The sequence below is a fragment of the Lutjanus erythropterus genome, chromosome 22, assembly GCF_056507025.1.
Source record: "Lutjanus erythropterus isolate fLutEry1 chromosome 22, fLutEry1.hap2, whole genome shotgun sequence".
In the NCBI taxonomy this organism is placed as follows: Eukaryota; Metazoa; Chordata; class Actinopteri; order Lutjaniformes; family Lutjanidae; genus Lutjanus; species Lutjanus erythropterus.
In genome coordinates, this window is record NC_139338.1 from 1,648,829 (window position 1) to 1,673,291 (window position 24,463).

Sequence of the window (24,463 nt, forward strand, 5' to 3'; positions counted from 1 at the left end):
CTTTAAAAACTTTTAAAAACTAACTAAATAGTTAGCTAGTGACGTCAGCTTTGGGAGATACAATAAAGTCCTCTTACTTGGCTGTTAGGTGGAGTAAGCCTACATTTGAAGCTTCGGACGCAAGAAAATGTTCCACTTCTTTTTCTGAAGATGAGTATGTGTTAATAGTTCATTTAAAAGTCCGGTACTCGGGAATACTGAGGGACTCAGAAGGATGTGTCTAACCAGATTGCCATCTTGCCGGACCCCCGGCATGTTTTTTTTTCGTCATGACGTCACTTACGGGACTTCTGGGTGTTAAGTCTTTCATATAAGGTCTCTTCACAGTCTTATAACAAACGTTGACTTTCGTCACTTGGAAAATCACCTTTTCAGTTGACAAATATCATATGTGTGATTTGTGGCGCAGTTCAAACAGGATCAAAATATAATTTGTCTGTCGCCATTGACTACAGTTCTTTTTTTTTCTTCTGAAGTTAGGTCCCAGAGTGGTCCACCGGAAGCGGCGTTTTACTGTGGAGGGATTCTTCTTCCTGAACGACAAGGTCGTAATCAGGAAGTGCGTTGTTGACAAGTCGCCTCGGATAGTGGTAGCAGCTACGTTTTATTTCAATATCTGCACAAAACAAATAAATACTATCTATCCTTCAACATGGCGGCCAGGAACCTGGGGACCAAACTCGGTAAGCATGAAAATTCAGCCTCCGTTAAACTGTCGCTGTAGGTTAGTGTTCATTAGAAACACGTGTGGTAATACACGTTTTACTGTCAGTTTACCCAGTTCGTATTTTATTCACCTTTAATGAATAACTGTGTTTTGCCTCGCACCCGTTTTCACCCTGCAGAGTTTAATAAAAGAATGTGTTTAAACTGGACGTAGTCATAAGTTAAATAGGTAACTCAGAGTTACATAAGTTCAGAGGGAACTGACCTGCAGAGCATCGAAATCTTATTGTGTAACTCACTGCAGCATTCATAGTCCTACTGTAACCGTAAAAATGAAGCGAACTATGTTAGACAGTTTCTGTCTCTTATTTTAACACTCTTAAATACCAAACCTGCTGTGAAATCTGCTGTGATAAGGCTGCTGTAACTGCAGTCAGACAGCGAGAGTGTAATTAAGAACTCATGACAGCCCATCTCTCTCTGCTCAGCTGACCTGTTGAACCTCAGCTCACAGCTTACAGTGAAATGGTCCCTGACATGCTCTCATACAGACAGGACATAGTTTACACATGATTACACTGACTTAACATCAGGTTTTTTGGCCACGTTTTCATGTTGCTGGAAAAGGATGTACGATAAATATTGGACCACATAAAGTATTCGCTACATATTAAAATTATAGCCAATGAATATTGGTGACACTGATCTGATTTTATAGATTATGTCAAAGCATTGAAATGCATTTGAATTGTCAGGCAAAATGCAAAATCAGAAGAGTCAGAACTCTTTCCCTCAGGTGGGCATAAATTACAGGTTATATCAATTTCTTTTTAAAATACAAAAAATTGAAATAATCAGCCATGAGGTGCTGGTTTGTTATTAGTTATATCAGCATTGATGGAAAAAAATTCAATCCATGCCTCCCAAATGCTGGGTGTTAAACCTCAAACATCAGCCCCTCTATGACATCAGTAAAACAAATGAGAGCTGTGAAAACATTCACCAAACCGTACTGTAAAAAATTTTAATTTTGTTTACATGTCTACAAACGGCTGGATATTGATTCAGATTTCCAAGATCAATTTAGTTTGATTCACAAGGTCCTGATTCAAGTTGATATTGAGTCAGTTAGGGATATTTCAGTTACAATACCAATTGTGCTTGGATATGAAAAAGATTCTCAGAGAACTAGTGCTGTAAATTGTTCAAGGAATCCTATAACCTGGTGCATTATTAAATATATTAATGTTTAAATAAAGAATTGACCTCAGGGCAGTTACATTAACAGTGTTTTCTCTACCATTGATTTGCAGTTTTACACCACAACAAAGGCAAAAGCTGAGACAGTGGGGCTAAAACTGCAGGCTGTACCTCACATCCACAAGATGTTAAAATATTATTATTTTTTTTTAATTTATTTTATTTTTTTTTTAACCCAGCCTCAGTCAAAAAATTGTGTCACCTTTTTGGAAATCTTCCTGTTTGTCTTTGACTTTCCCAGAGTCACATGACAAAATCAGTATCATTCAAGTTTTTGTGCGTGCAGTAGAATGATAGATCTGAAACATATTTAGCACAGCTTAGCACAAAGACTAGAAGCAAGGGGATCAAAATTTAAAAGAATCCAACTTTGAACCTGTCCAATGCAACGTTATTTATGTGTTGTAAGTTGTGTATTTGTGCTTTGTGCTAAATGAGGCTAAACACACTGTGGAAGCTTGTCTATATTAGATGCACCATGATGATAGTCTTGTGAAAACATGATAGAGCAAAGAGCTCATTTAAAAGGCTCCGTACTCTAAAATAGTTTAAAATAGTTTATTACAAAGAAGGGCTGTGGAAAATCTCAAAAGAATATGGCAGAAATGGAATTTAATGTTAAAATTGAAATAGACAACTTTTTTTGCTTTAGTTTATCATTATGTAGTAAATGTTAATTTGCACACTGTAATGGCTGTAGAATAATGACACCATTTGTGTTTAACTTTGCTTTCATGTGTCTGCCTTTTCTGGGAAAATGATGTCTCCATTATGCACTAAATGAACAAACAAACTCACATGCTCTCTTAATATTTTCCTCTACCTCCACTCATCTCTCTTCCTAACCCCTTCTGGTGTGAAGCAATAATGTTAATAATGTAACCCATTCTATAATAATACTATACAATGCACATCATTGCAGGGTTTTGCCTGTTCACAAATTCCAATATAAAATTCTGACAATTTTAATTTACATGAACATGGCTCTTTCTTCTCTCTTTTTGCTAAAGGTATGGTGACCCTTTCTTCAAGGAGCTAGGCTCCAAGGAAACAGATAATGATCTGGTGTTGTATCGAAGTGTGTCAGATAGGGCTTTGCGTAATGGTGCCTGTTATGGTTAGGTATACCATGGTAATGCAAGAGGGAACACATATTGAAGGGGAAAGAAAATTCAACACCTATTGTCTTTGCCACAGTGGCACAGGAATACCACATGGAGACACTAGGGAGCTGAAAAGTTGTCTGTCTGTTGTCTGTCCATTTTAAGCACTTTGAAATAAGATGTGTTGTGTTTTTGTTACCTTAGAATGAGCCCTTCATATCGACAGAGGGAGCAGCTCAGCTTCCACAGAGGTCATAGTGTTGCACCAGCGTATTTTTACAGTAGCCTAGCATGGACAAACCAGACACTAGCTCAAGATATGGCCTTTTGCATTTTGCACAAGTTTCACTGTCAGCGTAGGTTCTCTTACACACTTAGACGGGAGAGTGAGATGAGATGTTGATGCAATACGCAAGCATACTGCTAGATGCTACAAAATCCCACACATTGGAGTCATAAATGCCGTTTCAGCAACTTTTACACCCTGACAAAAGCAAACACGGCAAATAGTGAAAGAAAAATCAAGGACAAAAATCATTAAATGTAAATAGGTACATGATATATCTGTTTTCTTCTGCATTTCCTTCTCATGGGCGGCAGACCTGGAGTGGATATCCAAAGTGAGAGTGAACACACAGGCTGTGCTTAAGAGAGCTCAGCACATCCAAGGACAGAAGACCCCGAAAAAACAGTGGCAGGTATACCTCTACATTCACTGTGTTACACTGGACATACTGGGACATGATGACAAGAAGCCCATTCTACTGTGACAGGCAGAATATGCATTTATATGTCTGTACTCAAATACACAGTAATGTTTTTATCTATTCTGTGCAACTGTAGTAACACCATTCATAAAGAATGTGGTCAGAAAACAACAGGAATAAAAGCTGCAAGCAGCATTGGACGTGCACTCCCACCCCCGCACCCGTTGTGGCATGCTGTGACCACAACCATGTTGCCAGACACCAACAGGTGGATGAGGAGCTGAATTTTCACACCTCTTTGACACTGCAGGAAGGTTATTGTTGTCACTTCTTGTCTCCCCTGGGTGGTGCTATGACTGTAACTCCAGATTTTCATGGAGATGTGTTCAGGGCAGGACTCTTATCAAACATGGGAAGTCTGGTGTAGATCAGATCATTTGTACTAAAGTTCGTTAAAATACAACACGTGAACATGGCCAAAATTGACCACAGAATTCAAATGGCTGTTGGATTTAGCCAAAGGTCTAAGAGACTTTTTGTGTGCTGTACATGATACATGTGCGTACAGATTTTCGTGCATGTCAGTGATACATGCCATGGGGGCTACTGTTTAAAGGGTGTGGTCAAATGGCTTGATGACAGTCACATATGTTCAGGCCTGGACTGTTAACAAACGTGAAGTTTCAGGCAGACTGGACCAAGTACACTGACATTAATGCAACTTTCTGTGTTCTGGTGAAACATTGATCTTTGCTGCGCTGTCATGGCAACGCCCTTTGACAATATGTCATGATCTTTACAATATAGCATTTCCAAGGTCTTAAGGTCTTTCCAGTAGGTGGTGCTATGACTGAATATTGTCATGTAGATGTGTTCAGGGTGGGACTCTTATCAAACGTGAAGTTTGATGGAGATCGGCTCAGTTATACTAAAGTTATAGCAATTTCATGTGTCATTGCAAGACATCAAAATTTGAGCCAGGCCTCTCAGTGAGCGCTTAATCTTTTAATAACCTTTGAAAACAAAGTCTAGATGACACACACCAATTTTGAAGTCGTTATGATGAATTCTGTAGAAGGAGGTCATTATAATACAACCTGTGGAAGTCGCCAAAAGTGACCACGAAATTCAAAATGGCCGACTTTCTGTTGAGTTTAGGTTTAATTTGGCCCACTGCCAAAAGTTATATCATACAAAATTATTCACCATGGCTAATGTGTGTTTCATGTGCGATGGTGCATGTTTAGCCCCTCAAAAATGTGAGTGAAGATTGTGTAGAAGAAAGGGGGGAAAAAAATAATGCGACCAAATCCAGTAGGGTCCTCACACCGAGGCTGGTGCTCGGGCCTTAATTTGGACTGATATGTATACAGTGTTCTATCACAGTACCTGTAAATTTATTTTGTAGTATTGATGTATGGTGATATGGTAAGCTTTCTGGAAAATCAATCAAGAAACTCTTTATTGATCAAATAATCAGACAGGAATGTCCTGCAAATTGAAAGTTTGAAACATTGTTCATAGTTGTCTTTGATATCTAGGGGATACCACAATCACAGTATATCCTTGTATCGCCCACCCCTACAAATAATCTAAGAAAACATACGTCTCATAATGTCCACACTGTTTGTTTGACAAATCATGTGACAACAGTGGGATTTATCTCAGAACATGGAGACAGCTATTTTCTCTGATGTTGGATGTCATTTCGATGTGTTTGTCCCGCAGGCTGCCTGGCTGCTGAAGGCTGTCACCTGTATTGACCTGACAACTCTGGCTGGAGACGATACACCGTCCAATGTCCACCGGTTGTGTCTGAAAGCCATCCAGCCGATCCGATATGACCTGCTCAAGAAGATGGATATGCATGACAAAGGTCTGGTGCTGCTGCCACACACAATGATGTCAAATTCAAAGAACAAAAATAATTTTGCTTATTGGTTAAACGTGGCTTGGAACACAAGTAGTATTGCATAGAATAGTGAAATTTAGATACTTATTTTATACTTTTTGTTGAAAGTGGTGTGGTATTAGAATTTCTCAATATTTGGTACTTGTAGGTCAACATTTGTGTAATCACACAAAAAGTGAAGCTAATTTTCATCTTGCCTACAGCTGATGTTGCTGAGAAATGGCAGGTACTGAGGGTGTGTGTGTGCATTTGTGTTCAACTTAGCCTTTCACTGAGGTGAACACAGTTAAATATAACCATAGATTAGCAAATTGCCCTTGTATGTATGAAATTAAAGTGTTAATAGACTTCCTTTTTAATGTATTTTCTACACTTTATGAGTCTCATGGTTTTGCAGCAGCATACAGTATGTCCATGATTAATGTTTCCTGTGGACTTTCTGTGTCTGATCTGTTAGATACTGAGTATCAATCCAGTATTGTTTCAGTGTCAGATATCTTTCTGGTGTTGAGTGTTGTGATACTAAAGCATCAAAGTCAAAATTTTGCTATTGTCACAAAACTAAAAGTGTTGAGTTCTGGAGCAGATAATTATTACAGGTGGGGGAAATACTTGATTCTTGGGGCCTGATTTACTAAAGGTTTGCGTGTGAAAAAATGTGCAAACTTGATACTACCCACAAACAAATGTGCAAGCTGATATACTAATGCGCTGTGTGTGTGTGCACTGAGGATTATGTCTTTCAAATGTGCTAGACAGCATGCACTGTCCATTTAGTACATTTGAAATGTTGATTAAACCCAGATTTGTGCCTAAAATGTTAGTACACACATACACACAAATCTGTGCTTAAACTGTGCGTAAAGTTTGTAAATGAGGCCCATTCTTATTATGAGTCAGAAAAGTACCTTTTCTGGCTTCTTCCTCAGACATGAGCTGCATGGCTATGTGTCTGCAGTTCAAACTGAATTCAGAGAGGCACCACAAGTGCGCAGTTTTCATGAATTGGACACAAAGTTTGCGTGGGAGCTTATTTTGTGCACACAGGAAGAACATTTATACACGTTAGTGAAGGAGGTCCACAGCAGAGGTCTGTGAACATGGTGACATCACTGAAACAAAGTCAGTCAGTCAGACGATGAGACAGGTTGTGGTAGTTAGTGTTAAATCAAACCTTTGGACAAGACAGTAAAGGTGAAGTGTAAACTTTGACCATCAGCAGCTCTCAAACCTGTTCAGGATGTCTGACTGTCTGTGCAGACCTGAACCTGCAGAGGGTGACACAGACCAGTTAATCTCTGCTCTGCTGCCTGTGTTATGTGACAGGAGTGACTACTGCAGCAGTGTGTGTGTATCCATCTCGAGTGGCTGATGCCATCACATCACTAAAAGCAGCCAACTCTAGCCTTCCTGTTGCCTCAGGTGAGCCGCCAGAAACTGCAGGAATGAGATCATGCTCAGCTGAGTGTGTGGTAGTAGAAAATGACAGTGTGTTCTCCCCCCTCTCCCAGTGGCCACTGGTTTCCCAGCAGGCCAGACGCCACTGGAGACTCGCCTCCAGGAAGTCCGCATGGCAGTGGCTGATGGTGCCACTGAGATCGACATCGTCATTAACCGGAAACTCGCCATCACAGGACAGTGGGAAGGTATGCTGTGACCATATAATGGCAAAGACACAGAAAGGTCACATGTTGCATGTGACTACACACAGACTACACATGTGCTTTGACTTACAGCCCTGTATTTTTAAAGCTTTTTAAATTTGGCTTGAAATAGTAAAAATGCAAAGTTGACAGTGTGATAAAGCAGCCACAAAAATCAGAGAAAATAAGCATTCATGACTGTAACTGTATAAACCCAGTTTTAAAAAAACAGCTCATTTAGCAGTGCAGACCATAGAGACTGTGTAGGTGTCATAGAACACATTTTGATTGACCCTAGGGTTTGGCATTGAGACCCAGCTCCACTTTAGAACCAGTTCCAAAATTACAATTCCATAGACATCCTTAAGAAATTATATTTTCAATTCCACTATCGATTCGCGTGCACTAATTAAAATTGTGCGTAACTTTGTTCTGCACATGCCACTAAGCTTCTCTTCACTACGACATTTAACACAAAATGAAGCATTATCTTTTACTTCGTACAGCATTTATAATGTGCTGGGAACAATAGTCCCTACCTCATCATAGCAGCCCCAGCTGGAGTGGTGAAATGTACCAACATACACATAAACTGTACCAATAATAATGATAATAATAATGATAACACTTTTTGCATAGGAATCAAAATCCAAATGATACCCAACACAATCAGAAGCATTTAAACCTTTTTTGTAAGGCCACTTTCATATGTACTCCCATGCTGTTGAACTATAAACAAAATGGTTTAACCTGCTGTATTATCGTAACTGAACAAATCTCATCACTGACTACAGACGATATGACTAGTTGAACTTTTCTTTTTTTTTTTTTTTTTTTAAGATTATTTTTTGGGCTTTTGCCTTTATTGTGATAGGGCAGCTGAAGATATGACAGGAAAGAGGGTAGAGAGAGAGTATGTGTGTTACTTTTGGTGTTTGTTGCTGTGTTCCTTGCAACAGATTGAGGCAGCAGTAGACCCACAACTCCTGTGCTGTTTTGTTTGGAGCGATGTAATGGCTTCAGCTCCCATTGCTGAGTTTGCTCAGCCTCCAGATTGAGATGGAGCAGAGAGATTTTTGTTATATCTGGTTGGTGGGACAACTGATGTGGGTTGTTTTAATATATACATAAGACACTAAATTACATAGTTAAAAGATTGTTGTGGATTTGAGTTTCCAGTAGCTTAAAACAAATTCTCAAGAGCAAGGAAATTAAGAAAACTTTTAATTTAAGGGTGCCTTGGTAGCTGAGTTGGTAGAGCCTGTGCCCCATGTAACAAGGTTTTGAGTCCCCTACAACAAACATGGGTTCGACACCCGCCTGTGGCCCTTTGCTGCGTGTCATTTCCCCTCTCTCTCCCCCTTTCCTGTCCTCATGTCAGCTGCTCAGTTAAGTAAAGCCATTAAAAGCTCAAAAACTATTCACAAAAAGAGAAACTTTTAATTTAGATTTATTCTATCCGTGTTTTGTAGCTGGTGTTTTTGACATTTTATGTGAATGGCCCATCATTGTAAAGGAAATTGAAATCTGAACAAACAATCTTAGCTCAAGGTTCTGGTGTTTTTCTAAGACCTTTTGGCTGCATGACATAGTCTTCATCAGCAGATGCATCTGCTTCGTTGTCATTGGTGTAACTTAAGTCAGGCTGAGCATGTTGAAGACTTCTTATCCATGATGGTGAAAAGTTAAACGCTGAGCTTAACAGTTTGTGTTTATTCTCAATCTTGGAAATGGCAGTTAAATAAACAATATCCTCTCCAGGTCCACTTATTTACTTGTTCTGGAACTCATATTATATGATCTTCATCAGCACATGAAAGACCATGAGTGGAGATTGTTTTGTCAACTGTTCTTTCCAAGGTTAAGAGTGAATGGTCGATGAGAAAGTGAACATGTTTTAACTGTAAAAAGGGAATCTTTGGTTTACTTCCGAAGTTTCTTTGGTTTGCAATCAGATGGTCACAAACAACAAGCCCCACAGAAAATATGAAAACAAATTGTGATAGTTAACAAAAGCAAAAATAAATGTTTTATGTCACAATCATTGTGATTTATAATCAACTGTTGAGAAATTATTATTTTATTATTTTTGTCCTCCTAGGGTAGCTCATGGTGACTTTCAAAAACAAATAATAATCAGTTCTTAAAAGTTTTGTATATATCTCAGCTGATCACAACTGAAACTGTTATTGTTTTTTTCTGTTGGTCTATTTATTGAAGCCAGTAATTTTAGGAATTTTCACAGGATCTGGGTTTTGAGTTTTGGTGATGGGATGACCTTTTGTTCATTTGATCATGGATACAGTATGTTCAGTTCACTGTCTCCTGTCCCTCTCCACAGCCATGTATAACGAGATCCGTCAGTTTCGGGAGGCCTGTGGTGACGCCCACATGAAGACCATCCTGGCCATCGGAGAGCTGGGCACCTTCACCAATGTCTACAAAGCCAGCCTGGTTGCTATGATGGCTGGTCAGTCTCAACAACATGTTTCAGAGTGTCCGTCACAGTTCCACTTCATGTCTCTTCCACACAGAGCGTTCCTTTCACTCAACATTTAGTATTTTTGCAAACAGGCTGATACTCTTTTCTTTCCAAGAGTGAGATGAGGAGGTTGTTATCAGTCTGTCTGTGTGTTAAATCTGAGCATGGAGACATTTTGCTGCAACAATAAATAACACTCATATTACACCACATTCATTTTCAAGTTTGAGATGCACATGGGTACAGAAAAAACACAGTTTCCATAGTGTACAGTAATCAGTCACATATGGATCTACTGTCTATGACTGATTTTGTTAACAAAGCATCTCATGTTAACACTTTGCAGATGTGTGGCACCTAAATTGGGCGTGTTAATAGAGCGACTATAGGAGTCAGGTGAACAGAAAGAGGCTGGAACCTGAACAACAGCTGCTGTGACTTTATAACAGCAGGCTGGCTGCAAGTTCTGGACAAGTGTTAACATTTCTGAATTTATCTTATGTAAGTTCAAATCTTGAAATGAAATCAGTCATGCCTCTTGTAGGTCAGGTGAAACAGTCAGAAAGTAAAGTGGGCTGTTCTGAACTCTAGGCTCAGTTAACTGACATTAACTACTTCAGGCCTACAAACTGGTCAGAGTTAGCGGGGGTCGAGGGGTGTGTTTCCCAAGGGATTTTTTTTAAAATAAGCTACTAAATGCATATTTTTGGTGACTTTTAGGATTACTCTGGAGGTCATCAAAAGATATCAGAATCACAAGATTGGCAAAATAATATATTGTCATTATTATGAAGAATAATAAATGTTTACATTATGTAATGCATGTATGAGTCAGCTCTTACCCAAAAGCAGAAGAAAACAGGACAAAACGGAGTTATAAGGATGATCACAAAACATGGAACAGATAATTAACTTTATTATTAGATCAGTTTTTTTTTTCAGCCATTATTGTTTAAAATGTAAATGAATGTTCATCTTACACTGTTCTCCCCTGCAGTGTAATTAATATGAATTCATTAGAATAATTCAAGGCAAAAGCTGCATTTAATTGCATTTCCAGGATCAGTATCAATGCTCCAAATGCAATATTGACCAATAAAAGAGAAACTAAACCTTAACACATTATTCACAGTTAGTGATTACAAGCCAGCAAAATAGTCAGTGGCTTTGATAATTTATCTGGTCTATCATCTGCCAGCTGTTGTATCCACCATGTTGAATGGAGGGTAGACTAGTTAATGTAAAAACAAGCAGCACAAAACTCCTTAAAACTCCTTTAGTCCTGTTTTCTTCTGCTTTTGATTAGAGCTAGCTCATGCATATATTACATATTGTACATGTAACATGTATTTATTGTCTGCTGCAAGAAAACATAAATTACAACTTGTTACATGCAGGTCACTGACTGTTTTCAGAAATGAGCCAGTTGTTAACAGTGTTAGCCAGCTAGCTAACAATTACCTACCAATGCCAACATTGTTTTGGCTATACACAGCAACCTTCCTAACTGGAGGTGATGCAAACAAGTGAACAGTGTCCTTACCAGCTCTGTGCATCAGTGAACAGACTGAGCGATATGTCGCTTGTTTTATGAACCACTCTGGCTCTGTTTCTGCTAAGTCTGGTGCACTTGCTTAACCTCAAACTTATTTCCTCCTGTCAAAATGAACACTGATGTCCTTGATGTATCTGTTTCCTCACATCAGAGCAGTCAATAGAGAGGACAAGAGACTAATTTACAGTGTTGAGAAGAGCACACCTTCTATGATCCACGGCAGCCTTTTTATATGAAAATAAACAGTACGTAAACTGTTTTTGAACTGTACGGAAACAAAGCTGACGAAAATTACATTAGTATGAATAAATAGAATAAACACTTAATTTACTCCTCTGTAAATATATGGAACACAAGCAGTGCTGCTGCGACATCACTTGCAGTGTATTCGCTTGTAGATGTACTCAGCCAGAGCTCATGCCCAGGTGATAAACATAGTTTGTTGTTTGTTGTTTTTATGCAAACAGAATTACACTTGGATAAATGAGCTATATTACTTAATGAATGAGATCTCCATGGTGAACGTAAATATTACAGATAAACTTTAATTAAACTGTGATGAGGTTCATCATAGACGAGATAACCTCCAAAGCTCAATACATTTAATCAGCTCCACCTCTAGGGGTGTAAAGAAAATGTCAATACACCTGAGTATGTTTTGTGATACTGAATCAATTCTCAAAACACAATCGTGATATTGTGATACATTCAAAGATTTGTGGCTGTGCTTCATTTTGTAATAGTAGATAGCGGTGTTGTTATCTATCTTCACTGTTCTGATTGCATAAAGAAGGTGGCCTTAACTTTTAAACTCAGATTTCAGATTTTGATAAAATATCTCCTAGAATTAATAAAATAAATATCACCTTACTTACAGTATTGCAATATGTATGATAATATGTATTGTATCACCATATTATTGTTGATACATAGCCCTACCACATTTTCAACCCTGTGACTGCTGCCCTTGCACATACCACTGTATCACACCATCAGAATGCAAAATCAACTTTTTTGTCCTCCAGCCTAATGTCTAGTGAATGTTACTAGACAACTAGATGGCTGGTGAGTGAAGCAAATCCACCAGACTCTTGCATATTTAGCTTTGTGCCCTGCTCACTCTGATGCAGTCCCTCCAGGAAGTTACTGGCAACATTTCACGCAAATTCATCCAATCCCTGTGAATTCTGTGCAACCTTGCAATTTTTTTCCAAACTCCGCAACTTTTCTGCAAGTTTGACCAATCACTGTTGCTTCTTGCGAATTCCACCAATCACAGCAGCTCCCTGCTCAAACGTCAGACATGTCAGTCAGTGAACCAACTTGTTTTATTATTCACTATTTTTTGCATTTACAATTTTGTTACAGGTAATGAAGAGAACACATTTATCATAGCTATCCATGCACTTAAATTTGACTTTTTTTTGCTGTTGACCAAGTTTGAGCTCCAAAAAGATTCTGCTTTTTTGTGCACTTTTTCTTTTTGTAATTCTGAGCCTTTTTAGTGAGGTCAGTTAGAAAACTGCATGTGGTTTGTTCTCCCTGGAACATATTGCCTTCAATTTTTAATCAATTATACAAAAAAATCACAACTTTCTCCTGCAGTTTTCACTTGATCCCACCACTATTTCAGTGCAAAAAAATGCCTAAAAGCACTGCAACATGAATCGCAATTTTTTAGTAAAGCTGACATGAATCAGGCATTTTTGGCTGCAACAATCCTAATAAAGGCCAGCAAAATCCTGGAGGGACTGATTATGGAAAGAGGCTGCCATCTTAAAAAACCACCACGTGTGTTTTTGGGCTGTCGCCTGGAGACTTTTCCTTATTGTGTGTTGACAGTGGTTGGATTTTCATGCGGGATTGAGGAGGTTTAAAAAGTCTCAAGTCCAAGCTATTGAAAGTCTTGGTTCAGTTCCTGTTGTCATCCAGCTTGTGGCGCTGCTGCTCAGCATTTTCTCTCATAAAGGCGAACCTGATGAGTGGAGCTCTCCCTCTCTCATGTGCACACACACACACACACACACACACCCACATTTGCATGCACACACTCACACACATGCAGTATGCTTAACTAGCCATCACATAATAAGCAGATTACAGAACCAAATTGTCAGGGGCTCTGATAGAGATCATTATTAAAATGCATTGCTTTTGTCACCACACTCACTCCTTAATCTCCCCTTGTTCCTATGAATTGCGTATGAGATTCCTGAAATTGAATGATAATTTCACCTATTAATCTCTGATGCAGGCTATTTTACTCTGCTGTTCCCCGCCAGTATCCCCCTGCCCACGCAAATGAATAGAGCTTCATTACCGCCACCCGCATTTAATAACCGTTATCCATTATCTGGTAATTAAGACTCCCCATAACGAATCTTAAGGATTATGCCAGTTTGAGGACGAGGGGAGAGAGGCTGAAAGACCTGACTGGAAAAATACATAGAACATGTCTTTAATGAACTGGAAAATGTTCATCTTGCTCTGTTCAGTAATGAACAGTCATTATACACCAGGGAGGCAGAAGGGCTGATTTTTTTTTTCTTTCCTGCAGCCCACAGTTTGTGGGTAATCTATTAAAGAGCTTCATTTCATCTTCTATTTTTATCAGGAAAGCTGATAAAACATAATTGGCTGTGAAGGAAGGGAAGGAAAAATGAAGGATTTTATTGATGAGCGTGCAGCTGCCCTCTGTTAGCCATCAGCAGCAGCATATGTTCTTGTCTGGCCGGCCCAGACTGTCAGAGTAATGCCCTGTCCATCCTCGCTTTGTCGCTGACTCTGCTTCACTTCAGCTGGAGGTTGAATCTTCCTGAGCAGGTCTGAAAGGGAAGCTGAATAAAAACAGATGAATGATGAGCATATGACTGTGTTGAACATTACCTGTCACCTTTTTAAACCCAACAGGTTCTGACTTCATCAAGACCTCCACAGGAAAGGAGTCTGTCAATGCTACTTACCCTGTCGCCATAGTGATGGTGAGGGCCATCCGTGACTACTTCTTGTGTACAGGCCACAAGGTACAGTACTGACTCCCTGCTTTTTTGCTTTCCTGGGCCAAACACTGTAGATTGGCTGCATGGGCTTTTTCTTCTCTACTAACCAAATTCTTTAATTTTCATTCATTCATTCATTCAAGCTTTATTTCAGCTCAGAAATACATTGAGGTAGAGACCTCATTAACAATGTAGCCAAGTAAAATAATAAAATAAAAAGTCCTAGACACAGAAAACACCAAAGAGAAACTAACAACAAAGTGGCAACAAGAAGTAAAAAGAAACAAGCCACAATAAAAAATTAAAAAATAATTAAAAACATCAATAATAAAAACAGTTCAAATTTAGGGCACATTAATCAGCTAAACTGCAGGTGCACAATATGAAAAATTTCAAGTTCAGTTCAGCTCAATTTGTTAGTCCCATTCAGTAACCAGACAGGAATTTAAAGGGAAAGAAGCTACTGCTGTGGACAGGCTCAGCAGCAAAAGTTGATTTGCTCAGTAATTTCAGTTATTAGATGGACCAGTGATCTGTAAATGTGTGAAAAAACAAACAAACAAAAAAAAAAACGTTTACAGTTAACCATCAGTGTAGGCTATGGATGGGACAATAATCTATTTAACCATGCACATCTTGATAAAAATACAAAGTTACTTAAGAGTCTACTTTTTCTTTTTTTTTTTTTATTTCAGTTGTTTTTTATTTCATCCTATAATAAGTGACAAACACAAGAGGCTCTATTACCCACGCTGAACACTAGACAGTGGCATGCTGTTCTCCACATTTATCATGGCAGAAGGTGGATTAAAGCTGTGTTTGGTTGGCAGTCACACAAAGAGTCAACACAAGTGTGTCCTTCATCAGAGAGGGTAGTCTAAAAAATGTTAAAACTTCAACTACAATAATTGATGCTTTTTCTTTACTAGCCTGTATATTGTATTTTTTACATGTGCATCATTTATTTGAGTGAATAATGTAGATCAAAATTAGCCAAGGTAATTGTTGAAAGACATTTTTTAAATTATAACATAAACATTTCTAACATGGACACGTGTAACAAACATGGCTTAAACAGAAATGTTCATCATCACCTAATTTCTCCAGTGGTCCTGAAATGTGCACACACTGTTACATACTTAATCCCATTGTAGTGTCAACTGAATGTTGATCATTATATTCTGCTTTTTTAAATAGTTTTTCCATTCCTTGGCACCACTGTTAAACACCTTTTATTAGTGTGTCCAAAAGGAGGAATATGTATTCATGCACAGCATGTTGTAATGTGTGTGCTCTGTCTGTGTGCCCTCTGTTCTGGTGTCAGGGTGTTAATTATATAGAGTAAATGGGACATGGCTAACCTCTAAGTCATGGCTTCAAATAAAAAATATTTTGGGAGCCATTTGGCCTATATTACATGACCTTTTTTTCTACATAGAAGTTAAAGTATTACATGAAATGAAATGTCTGTCCTGTTGACTGGTGTGTGTGTGTGTGTGCGTGTGCGTGCGTGCGTGTGCATGTTCCCTCAGGTGGGTTTTAAACCAGCAGGAGGAATCCGGACAGCTCAGGAGTCTCTGGTGTGGCTCACTCTGATCAAAGAGGAGCTGGGCAACGACTGGCTCTGTCCTCACCTGTTCCGCCTGGGAGCCAGCAGCCTGTTGGCTGACATCGAGAGGCAGGTGGGGACTCACACCAACACAAACACACACATACACACACACACACACACACACACACAGCACCACACTTCATACTTTTCTGCATTTAAGTAAGTTTTTCTCTTTCTTGTTATAACAGATCTATCATCATGTTACTGGACAGTATGCAGCCTATCATGAGCTCCCAATGGCCTGAAGATATGGACATCCTGTTGCAGTGACCAATCAGAACCTCAGACTCACCACAAACCACACAGGCAGCACACGTACTCATCTATTCTATTAGCCACAGGTGGAGTAGTATCTGTGACAGGGAAAACTGGTTTTCTTGTCAAACCAATGTGCCCATGCACACTGTGCACATATGAAATACAAACAGGTGAATAAAGTTTGTCTCAGTATTTGGTCACAGACATAATGAACCAGTTTATCATGTCTGTCTGTATGAAGGATGTGCGAGTGTGTGAGTTAAGATGAGTTTCATGTGAGACAGGAAAAACAAGTGATTCGGAGTTAAGAAAATAATATTCATCCATTTGTTTTGTCCAATACCCTGAAAGTATTAGACTGGGTAGCACCAACAAAATTTAATTTAATCTAAGATTAGTTCTTATCAGAGTTTAGCAAAACTAGGTTTAAAATGAGTAAATCTAGATTTGATATTAAGCAGAGCTCAGTTGCACCATTACAAACAAATCTGGTTAGTGAATCCAAGATTGACATAAACCAAAATAAAATTATGTTTAATCAATATGAGGATGCTTGATTACCCAAAATAAAGTGATTTGGGGACCTAGTAAGTAAAAAAGAGGGGAGGAAATGGAAAAAGTTCTGCTTTCCTTTACGAAACATTACATTGTTCGCTAGGTAGCTAAAACTAAATGTAACAAAATGTTACATTGTTTGCTAGCTAGCGAAAAACCTAGCCTAGTCAGTCTACTCATAATGCCTTGGCAGAGAAGCTCTAATTTCTCCTCCTTTGAGGAGCTTAATTACTTTGTGTAAAACATCTGAAAACTGTAGCCATTTGAAAAAGTTACATCCTTAAGTGTGAGTTTAAAGTGCTGTATACAATTCAATAAAGATTAGGAAGAACTAAACTGAGGTTTAAAGACAAATTTAAACTTAATCTTTCTTAATTTTTTAAAGGTAGTTTAAACATTTGGTGCAACATAATTTAAAGTTAAACCATGATTTAATCGAGTTTGGCCTTTGCTGTTCATGCAAAATAAAAGATGTGTGTGGAAAGATAACTGACTCCTCTTCTGGTACATTTTTTCTAACACAGAATTGTAATGCAAGTGTATCACTTGTGAAGAGAAAACGCCTAGAATATATTACACATTTCTTAAAAAAATTTAAATTTCTTCCTTTAAGTTAAGGGAACATGGTGTTCTTGGTTAAATATAAAATTCTTGATTCAGGCTTCAGTTCTGATGAATGATCAATCATTTTAGTACTTTTAGCTATTAAGTCTTTATTTGGACTGTCATTGTCCCTTAGGGGGACGGGCCCTCTCCCAGCTCAAGTTCCAACTCTGACACAACAATTCTTCTACATGCTTTAAATAGCAGCTCAAATCAGCAGCTCCATCTTTTCATTTTCACTCTCTTAGAAATTGGTACAGCTGTCAGTTATTCAGTCATACTTTAATGACCTTAAGTAGGATTGTTAATTAAATATGTCAAGTGAGGCACTATACCACTCTGCCCTTTAATTACTGGTGGATAATCTGACAGCTGATCATGCAGATGATTTGTCAGATCTGTGCATGAATTTACACACCTTTGTTTTTCCAAATGTGTTCTTGTTCTGTGTATGTCCAGCATTACTTAATGAGGAACCTGGAAAGTTGGATGAACAGGCAGGCATTCTGAGATCCACAGTTTCCACATCACAACCATGAAGACTTGTGCTGCAGATGCTGTCAAGTCTCCAACCTGTCCCAGTGATGTGTGCTGAATCTGTTATGGAGGCTTCCTTTGCTTAATTTCATTAGCGAGAAGCTCAGCCAACTGAAGAGCGCAGGGGATTAATCAGGGGTTAAGTGAGTTTAAAAGATGTGATTGAACAGCTCACAAATTTGAGGCTTCATTTGAAGACAGAAAACTTTCTTCTCCCTTTTCTTCTTTAATTAAGATATCACAGGCCTTGACCTTGACTGGAACAGAGGATAAATGAGTGAATTAATTGTGGAGGGAAGGGGATGTGAGCTTTTGGGGGAAAATGTGGGATTTGATTGAAAACTCATGGGAGAGGGTTGGCTTCAGGATACTGGTAGAAAGGCTGGGAATTAGGCCATGCTCAGTTAGACAATGTAGGTGGTGCTTTAACATGGTCAAATACAGAACTTAAAATGTTATTCTGTAGAGAACTGGTCAATAATCCAGTGCTATCTTCACAGACTATAGGACAAACATCTTGAAGCTTCGAAATAAATTTGTAGAAAAGAACTGCTACCACGTGCAAAATTTTACCCTAAATTCTGCCATTCAGCACTTTGGTCCAGAACAACATATCTTATTGAGTTGCAGTGGCAGCAGCGTATTCCATGTGTTCCTCTCTCCAGCAATGCTTCCAGCTCCTTCTAGGGGATCCTGAGGTGTTCCCAGGCCAGATGAGATACATATCCCCTCCAGTGAGTTCTGGGTCTGTTCCGTCGTCTTCTCCCAGTTGCTGAAGTTCAAACTGAGCATCAGAATGGGCAAGAAGGGTGATTTAAGTGACTTTGAACGTGGCATGGTTGTTGGTGCTAGACACGCTTGTCTGAGTATTTCACAAACTGCTGATCTACTGGGATTTTCACACACAACCACCTCTAGGGTTTATATAGCATGTATATAATAATATCCAATGTAATATCCAGCGAGTGGCAGTTCTCTGGGCGAAAATGCCTTGTTGATGCCAGTGGTCGGAGGAGAATGACCTGAGCTCAGATCATCTCAAATTGTTTTGTTGAACATGACACCGTGTTCAGTATACTCCCATGGTCTCCACAGTCACCAGATTTCAGTCCAATAAAGCACCTTTGGGATGCAGTGGAACGGGAGATTCGCATCATGGATGTGCAGCTGACAATTCTGCCGCAACTGTGTGACGCTATCATGTCAGTACTCCTGCTGCACCTTAATATTGTGTCCATGAATATGACAAACAGGACAGGAGACAAGGCAAGGCTGGTGGAGTCCAACACCCACCCAAGTGCGTTTAGGATGATTTGTAATAATTGTAACATTTGAGGTTCAAAGCCCACTCGCGCCTGAAAAGTTGAGCCCATTGAGGCCCGATGCTGACAAATTTCTGTCCAAAACCAACCCGAACGCATCCCTCATTAGCATATTTCAGCCCAAACCTGATTACAGCCCGGCATTTTTCTTAACAAGCTCCCCTCTATGCACCAAACAGTAGGACTTTTCAGTGTCAGGGACAGCACATGCAGGCAATTGGAATTGGCAGACTAAACTGGGGAGAAAAATGAAAATGAATAAATAAATAAATAAATATAGAACAGCACAAACCTGACATGAGCCTGTGAAATATGTGAGAACGGTCTGACTCGACCTGAACCCACCGGGTCTCGTCAGGTCTCATTGGGTTCAGGTGCAGATCTCAAACTCCACCATCAAGACAAACTCCTTGTGCAAGACAGATTGGAATGCCATTAATTTTACCAGGCATGCTTAATGAACCATTTTCATTTTTGGCACTAGGAAAATGAAACGAAGTTGCTCCCTTTTAATGGATAATTTGGGTTTATTGCAACATGTCTCTTTGTTTTTGGCTATCATTTCTATCAGTTATGATAGTATTCTACCTACATGCAAAGATCTAGAAACACTGATCTCACTAATCCTTTACTGCAGAGGAAACACGGGGCGAACAACTAAAATCAGGACAGAAGGTCAAAATTGAAGCAGAGCAAGGTTGTTGTTGCAGATAGAACCAACTTTGTAGAAATTACATTCATAATTTGTTTTCAAAAAAAGGATAGTCTAATGCATTTGTTCATCATTATAATGAGAACATTTTTAATGTATCTGTTAAGTCACAAGATGTTCATTAGAATGTATCTACACCACGATCACCAACAACATGTTTCATTTGATTGTCTTACAATATTCTTCCAGAGCAAGATGTAATTTGCTCTTATGGTGTCAGCAGCATTATGATGGATCTGTTTAGGCTCTCGTAGCACTTGGTTAATGTGAGGGAAATGGTGGCCTTGGTTAAATAATGAAAACTAGAATTACTGCCTTGAGCTTGCATGCCTCATCCAACCAGTCAAGTTACAGTTTACATCCGTGTCTGTCCAGACACATGTAATGTATGTAGTGAAGACTGAAGGAATTTATAGTCCTTTCTTGTCAGAATGGAAGTTCTCACTACAAGTGTGATTCCAGTGAATAATTTCCAGGTAGAAACATGTTGTCTTCGCTTAGAGACTATTTTTACAGAGAGGGACAGATGACTGATAGATAGCTGAACATTGTGATGTCTTGAATATAAAATGTCATCACTACACCATTTTTTTTTTGTCACACAGCATTTCCTTATATTCCTTTATTAGATTTTTTGTTTGCTGTGACTCTTGATAAAAAAAATCGCTATTGTTAAGTTTGCAGATGACTCCACCATCATTGATAGGATTTCAAAGAACGACTTTATACTGCGAGAAAATCAGCTTCTTCCCTCAAGATGTGAAACTGCTTAAACTCATTCTTAGCCCTCCACCTTAAAAGTTCATTTGTTCTGTATTTTTATTTTCTCTACAATTAGTAACAACTACTTAAAAAAGGAATTACATAATCCTATTTTACAGCCTTGTTGTAAATGATAAATAAATCACCTTGCATCCTTTTATTCTGCATTATTTCATAAATTTTACCACTTAGCCTATTTTATCTGTAGGATTGTATATATTATATTTCATAGTTTTAGTCATGCGTGATTTTACTATTGCTGTGTTCATTTATTCATTTTCTGTAACCACTTATTCCGTAAGGGTCGCGGGCTGCTGAAGCCTATCCCAGCTGACATTGGGCGAGAGGCGGGGTTCACCCTGGACAAGTCGCCAGTTCATTGCAGGGCTGACACATAGACAGACAACCACTCACACTCACATTCACACCTACGGGCAATTTAGAATCACCAATTATCCTAGCATGCATGTCTTTGGACTGTGGGAGGAAGCCAGAGAACCCAGAGAGAACCCACACAGACACTGGGAGAACATGCAAACTCCGCACAGAAAGGCCCTGACCCAGCAAGCCGGGGGATCGAACTCAGGACCTTCTTGCTGTGAGGTGGCATATTGCTGTGTTTTATTTCAGATTTTTATTTTGAAGTTTATTTGTTAATATTATTATGTATGTTAACCTCTTGTCTGGGTGGCACGGTGGTGCAGTGGTTAGCACTGCCGCCTCACAGCAAGAAGGTGTGAGTTCGATCCCCTGGCTTGCCGGGGCAGGGCCTTTCTGTGCATGTTCTCCCAGTGTCTGCGTGGGTTCTCTCCGGGTTCTCCGGCTTCCTCCCACAGTCCAGAAGACATGCATGCTAGGTTAATTGGTGACTCTAAATTGCCTGTAGGTGTGAATGTGAGTGTGAGTGGTTGTCTGTCTATGTGTCAGCCCTGTGATGAACTGGCCACTTGTCCAGGGTGAACCCCGCCTCTCGCCCAATGTCAGCTGGGATAGGCTCCAGCAGCCCGTGACCCTTACGGAATAAGCGGTTACAGAAAATGAATGAATGAACCTCTTGTCTCTGGCCATGTGACAAATTACCACTAAATACCTGAACTAGGTGGAGATGTTACCTTTTTGATAGACTTTGCTTTTAGCCAATGGGACATGAGGGTGTGGCTGCAGGGACCAAGAGGAAATGAGAGGAATGAGGTGAATGAGCAAATGAAGAGGGTAGAGGATGAGATGAAGATGGCAGCGGTGAGACTTGACAGTGTGAATTCGCAGGAGGGGGAAGCAGAACTGGAGAGCAGCGCCATGCACTGCCAGCAGTTAAGGTGAGAACCAGTACACGTGCTCATTGATGGGTGTGCAGATCTGTGGACTCACCATGACAGATTCACAGGGGAAGAAGGAAGGGGAGGATCCGGCAGTGTGAGCACACCATGGCAAGAGGGAAATGCAGCCTGGGCAGCACACTCTAGGCTCACAGTACCAACGTTATCCTCCTAAAAATGACAGCCAGCAGTTGAGAAGCACAGGTCAGAAAGAGCACAGGAGAGCAGCATGCTGAATCAGCATAGAGGGCACAGCTAATGGGGATAGAGGACAGAACTGAGAGCTATGGAGAAGCAGACGCCTTTAAGGGGACAGTCAGAGTGACAGTGACAGAATCAGCCAACTGAGAAGTCCTGAGTGGTAAAATGCGATGTTGCAGCAGAGTGGAAGACTCTGTCTCACAGAGTGATAACCATTAGGGCATTTAGTAACACTCAGGCACATAAGAAACATAGGCTCGGTGGTTGCCATTGGCGTACACTATTACTGTTTGTTTGATCTGTCTTCAGGTGTCCCGGACTGTTGAGTTGGTCTGTTTCCTGGTCATTTGAGGAGAAAGACAGTGGAACCATGTTGGTGACGAAGCGTGACCCACAAGACAGGAGTAATGGTCAGTATTGAGCTGTGGCTTGTAGCATTTCAACTTTCAGCCTTCCCTGATATTAGTGGTGGACTGTTATAGTTACAGTATTCTTTTTTTTGGTTGGACCCATTTAAGGACTGTGTAAAGCAAAAAAAAATGTGTGTTCTGAGATTGCCTCATCACAGAAAGATGTTATTAACCACCAAGCCAAATTTTCAGGATTAAAAAAATCACCAAATGAAAATTTGGTCTCAAAATCATGAAAAAATGTTTTCTCTGCTCTGAAATGCCAGGGGTGCGTCCACTCTGCTGTCTCATACCCCTTTTCAACAAACAAGGACCAAGTGCTAGTTCAGTGCTTGTGCCACTTCTCAGTTGGTTCAACTTGCAAATCTAAGAACTGACTTGCTTTTCCACAACCTAGAGAGCCAAGTCATTATGTAACTGTACAGACAACCAGTTTCCTAGCAACACTAACTTAAAGCACTTCACACTCCAACACAGTAGGTGGTGGTAATGTGCTGTAACGCTGGCTGTGACTCATATAAGGGAAGAAAAAGAAGCAAAACAACTTTCAACTACTTTTTTACTTCTAATACTGGCTACTAAGTGAACCGTTTTCAAGGCTGAGAGACAGTTTGTTGGCTCTCAAAACACAAAGAACTGGTTCAAAATAAAGCTCTGGCTCCAAACCAGCCCCGAAACAGCCTCAGTCAATAAGAGTGTCAAACACCACTATGACCTGAGAACAACCTGAAGCCAGACTATTGAGCCATCAGAGCCAGAGGACGGTGTCAGGATGGTATTTTTTTTCTTTTGAGTCAGGTTGGTGGAACTGAAGTGAGCTGAAGTGAACTGCTGGGCTGATTTGGACTGAGAGAATCACTGAAGGAGTGTTTGTAACTAACTGTTAGCGAGGGTGAGGGAAGGGGGAGATGATGTCGTTCGAGTGTTGGTTTGCGGAGCTTAAATCGTGTGGGGGAACCATGGCTCCAGCATGTCATTGTGTAACATTCTGGATTTTGTCATGTTGTTTCCTGTTTTATTTTGTAATGCTACCTCTTGTGTCATTACAGTTTCCTGTGTTTTCCCGACTCTCATCAACCACACCTGAGGCCGCTTACTCACCTGCCCCTGATTACCCGCCTTACTCTCCCTGTGTATATATACCCCCACCAGCTCCACCCGTCTTTGCCCGATTGTCTTTGTTCTCTGTGACGTTACTTCTAGCTTTCGCTGTGTTAGGCTCCCTGGATTGTTTGGACTTTGCCTGTTTATTGGATTATAGGATTGTGCCTTTTCCCTGTCTGTTTTGTTTGCCTCTTTGGACTCCCTGTGTTTTGCCCTTTTTTGGACTCTCGTAAAGATAGTGATTTTTGTTTGAACCTCACTCTGCCTCCTGTGTGTTTCTCTGTACCTGAGTCTGAACCTTCCAGAGTTGTTACAGATTGAGCCATGTTTAAGGTCCGACCAAAAAATACTGAACACAGAACTTGTGAACATTTTACCTAACTCCAGAATTCAGCACTATATAGTTCTAAGCGTTTTCAGTGACTATGTTCTAATACCTATAATGTGTTTAGAAGAAAAACTCCCTTTTTCCTTTACATGGACTTTAATTAGCCCATATTTCTAACCCTAACCCAGCTCATTTTACTCTGCTTTTAAATTGAAATCATATTAGAGCTGGAGAAGACGTATGTTACCGTTTACTCCTATGGTTGTTACGGCATTGCTTCTCCATGATCTAAAGAACCCTTTTATAATTCCAACCTCCTTCCCTACTTTTTTGCACTGATATTTGAGTGAGATTTTGATATAACTATGAGTTATGGCCAAAATCACATTTTGAGAGGTCACAATGACCCTTGACCA

At 39.7% G+C, this 24,463-nt stretch overlaps 1 protein-coding gene and 1 long non-coding RNA gene across 2 annotated transcripts; both read left to right on the plus strand.

The window, feature by feature from the left end:
• Positions 1-524: 524 nt before the first annotated feature.
• On the plus strand, positions 525-17,241 carry dera (deoxyribose-phosphate aldolase (putative)). The gene is made up of 9 exons (XM_084710796.1): positions 525-683; positions 3,630-3,727; positions 5,465-5,612; positions 6,975-7,070; positions 7,160-7,294; positions 9,633-9,761; positions 14,239-14,351; positions 15,860-16,009; positions 16,128-17,241. The coding sequence occupies exons 1-9, from the start codon at positions 653-655 to the stop codon at positions 16,182-16,184; spliced, it is 957 nt and encodes a 318-aa protein (XP_084566922.1). The 5' UTR covers positions 525-652; the 3' UTR covers positions 16,185-17,241.
• Positions 17,242-21,874: 4,633 nt separating this feature from the next.
• Positions 21,875-24,219, plus strand: LOC146306383 (uncharacterized). Its single transcript, XR_014768969.1, has 3 exons — positions 21,875-22,004; positions 22,515-22,615; positions 23,665-24,219. It is a non-coding gene; the product is annotated as an uncharacterized LOC146306383 (long non-coding RNA).
• Positions 24,220-24,463: the final 244 nt, after the last annotated feature.

What these genes read in the sequence shown, in the direction of transcription:
- dera (XM_084710796.1), top strand. Translation starts at nt 653, where the DNA reads ATGGCGGCCAGGAACCTGGGGACCAAACTCG. An exon ending in TAGCCTTCCTGTTGCCTCAG is followed by an intron (nt 7,071 to 7,159) that starts GTGAGCCGCCAG and finishes CCCCTCTCCCAG; the next exon opens with TGGCCACTGGTTTCCCAGCA. An exon ending in TGGCTGACATCGAGAGGCAG is followed by an intron (nt 16,010 to 16,127) that starts GTGGGGACTCAC and finishes TTGTTATAACAG; the next exon opens with ATCTATCATCATGTTACTGG.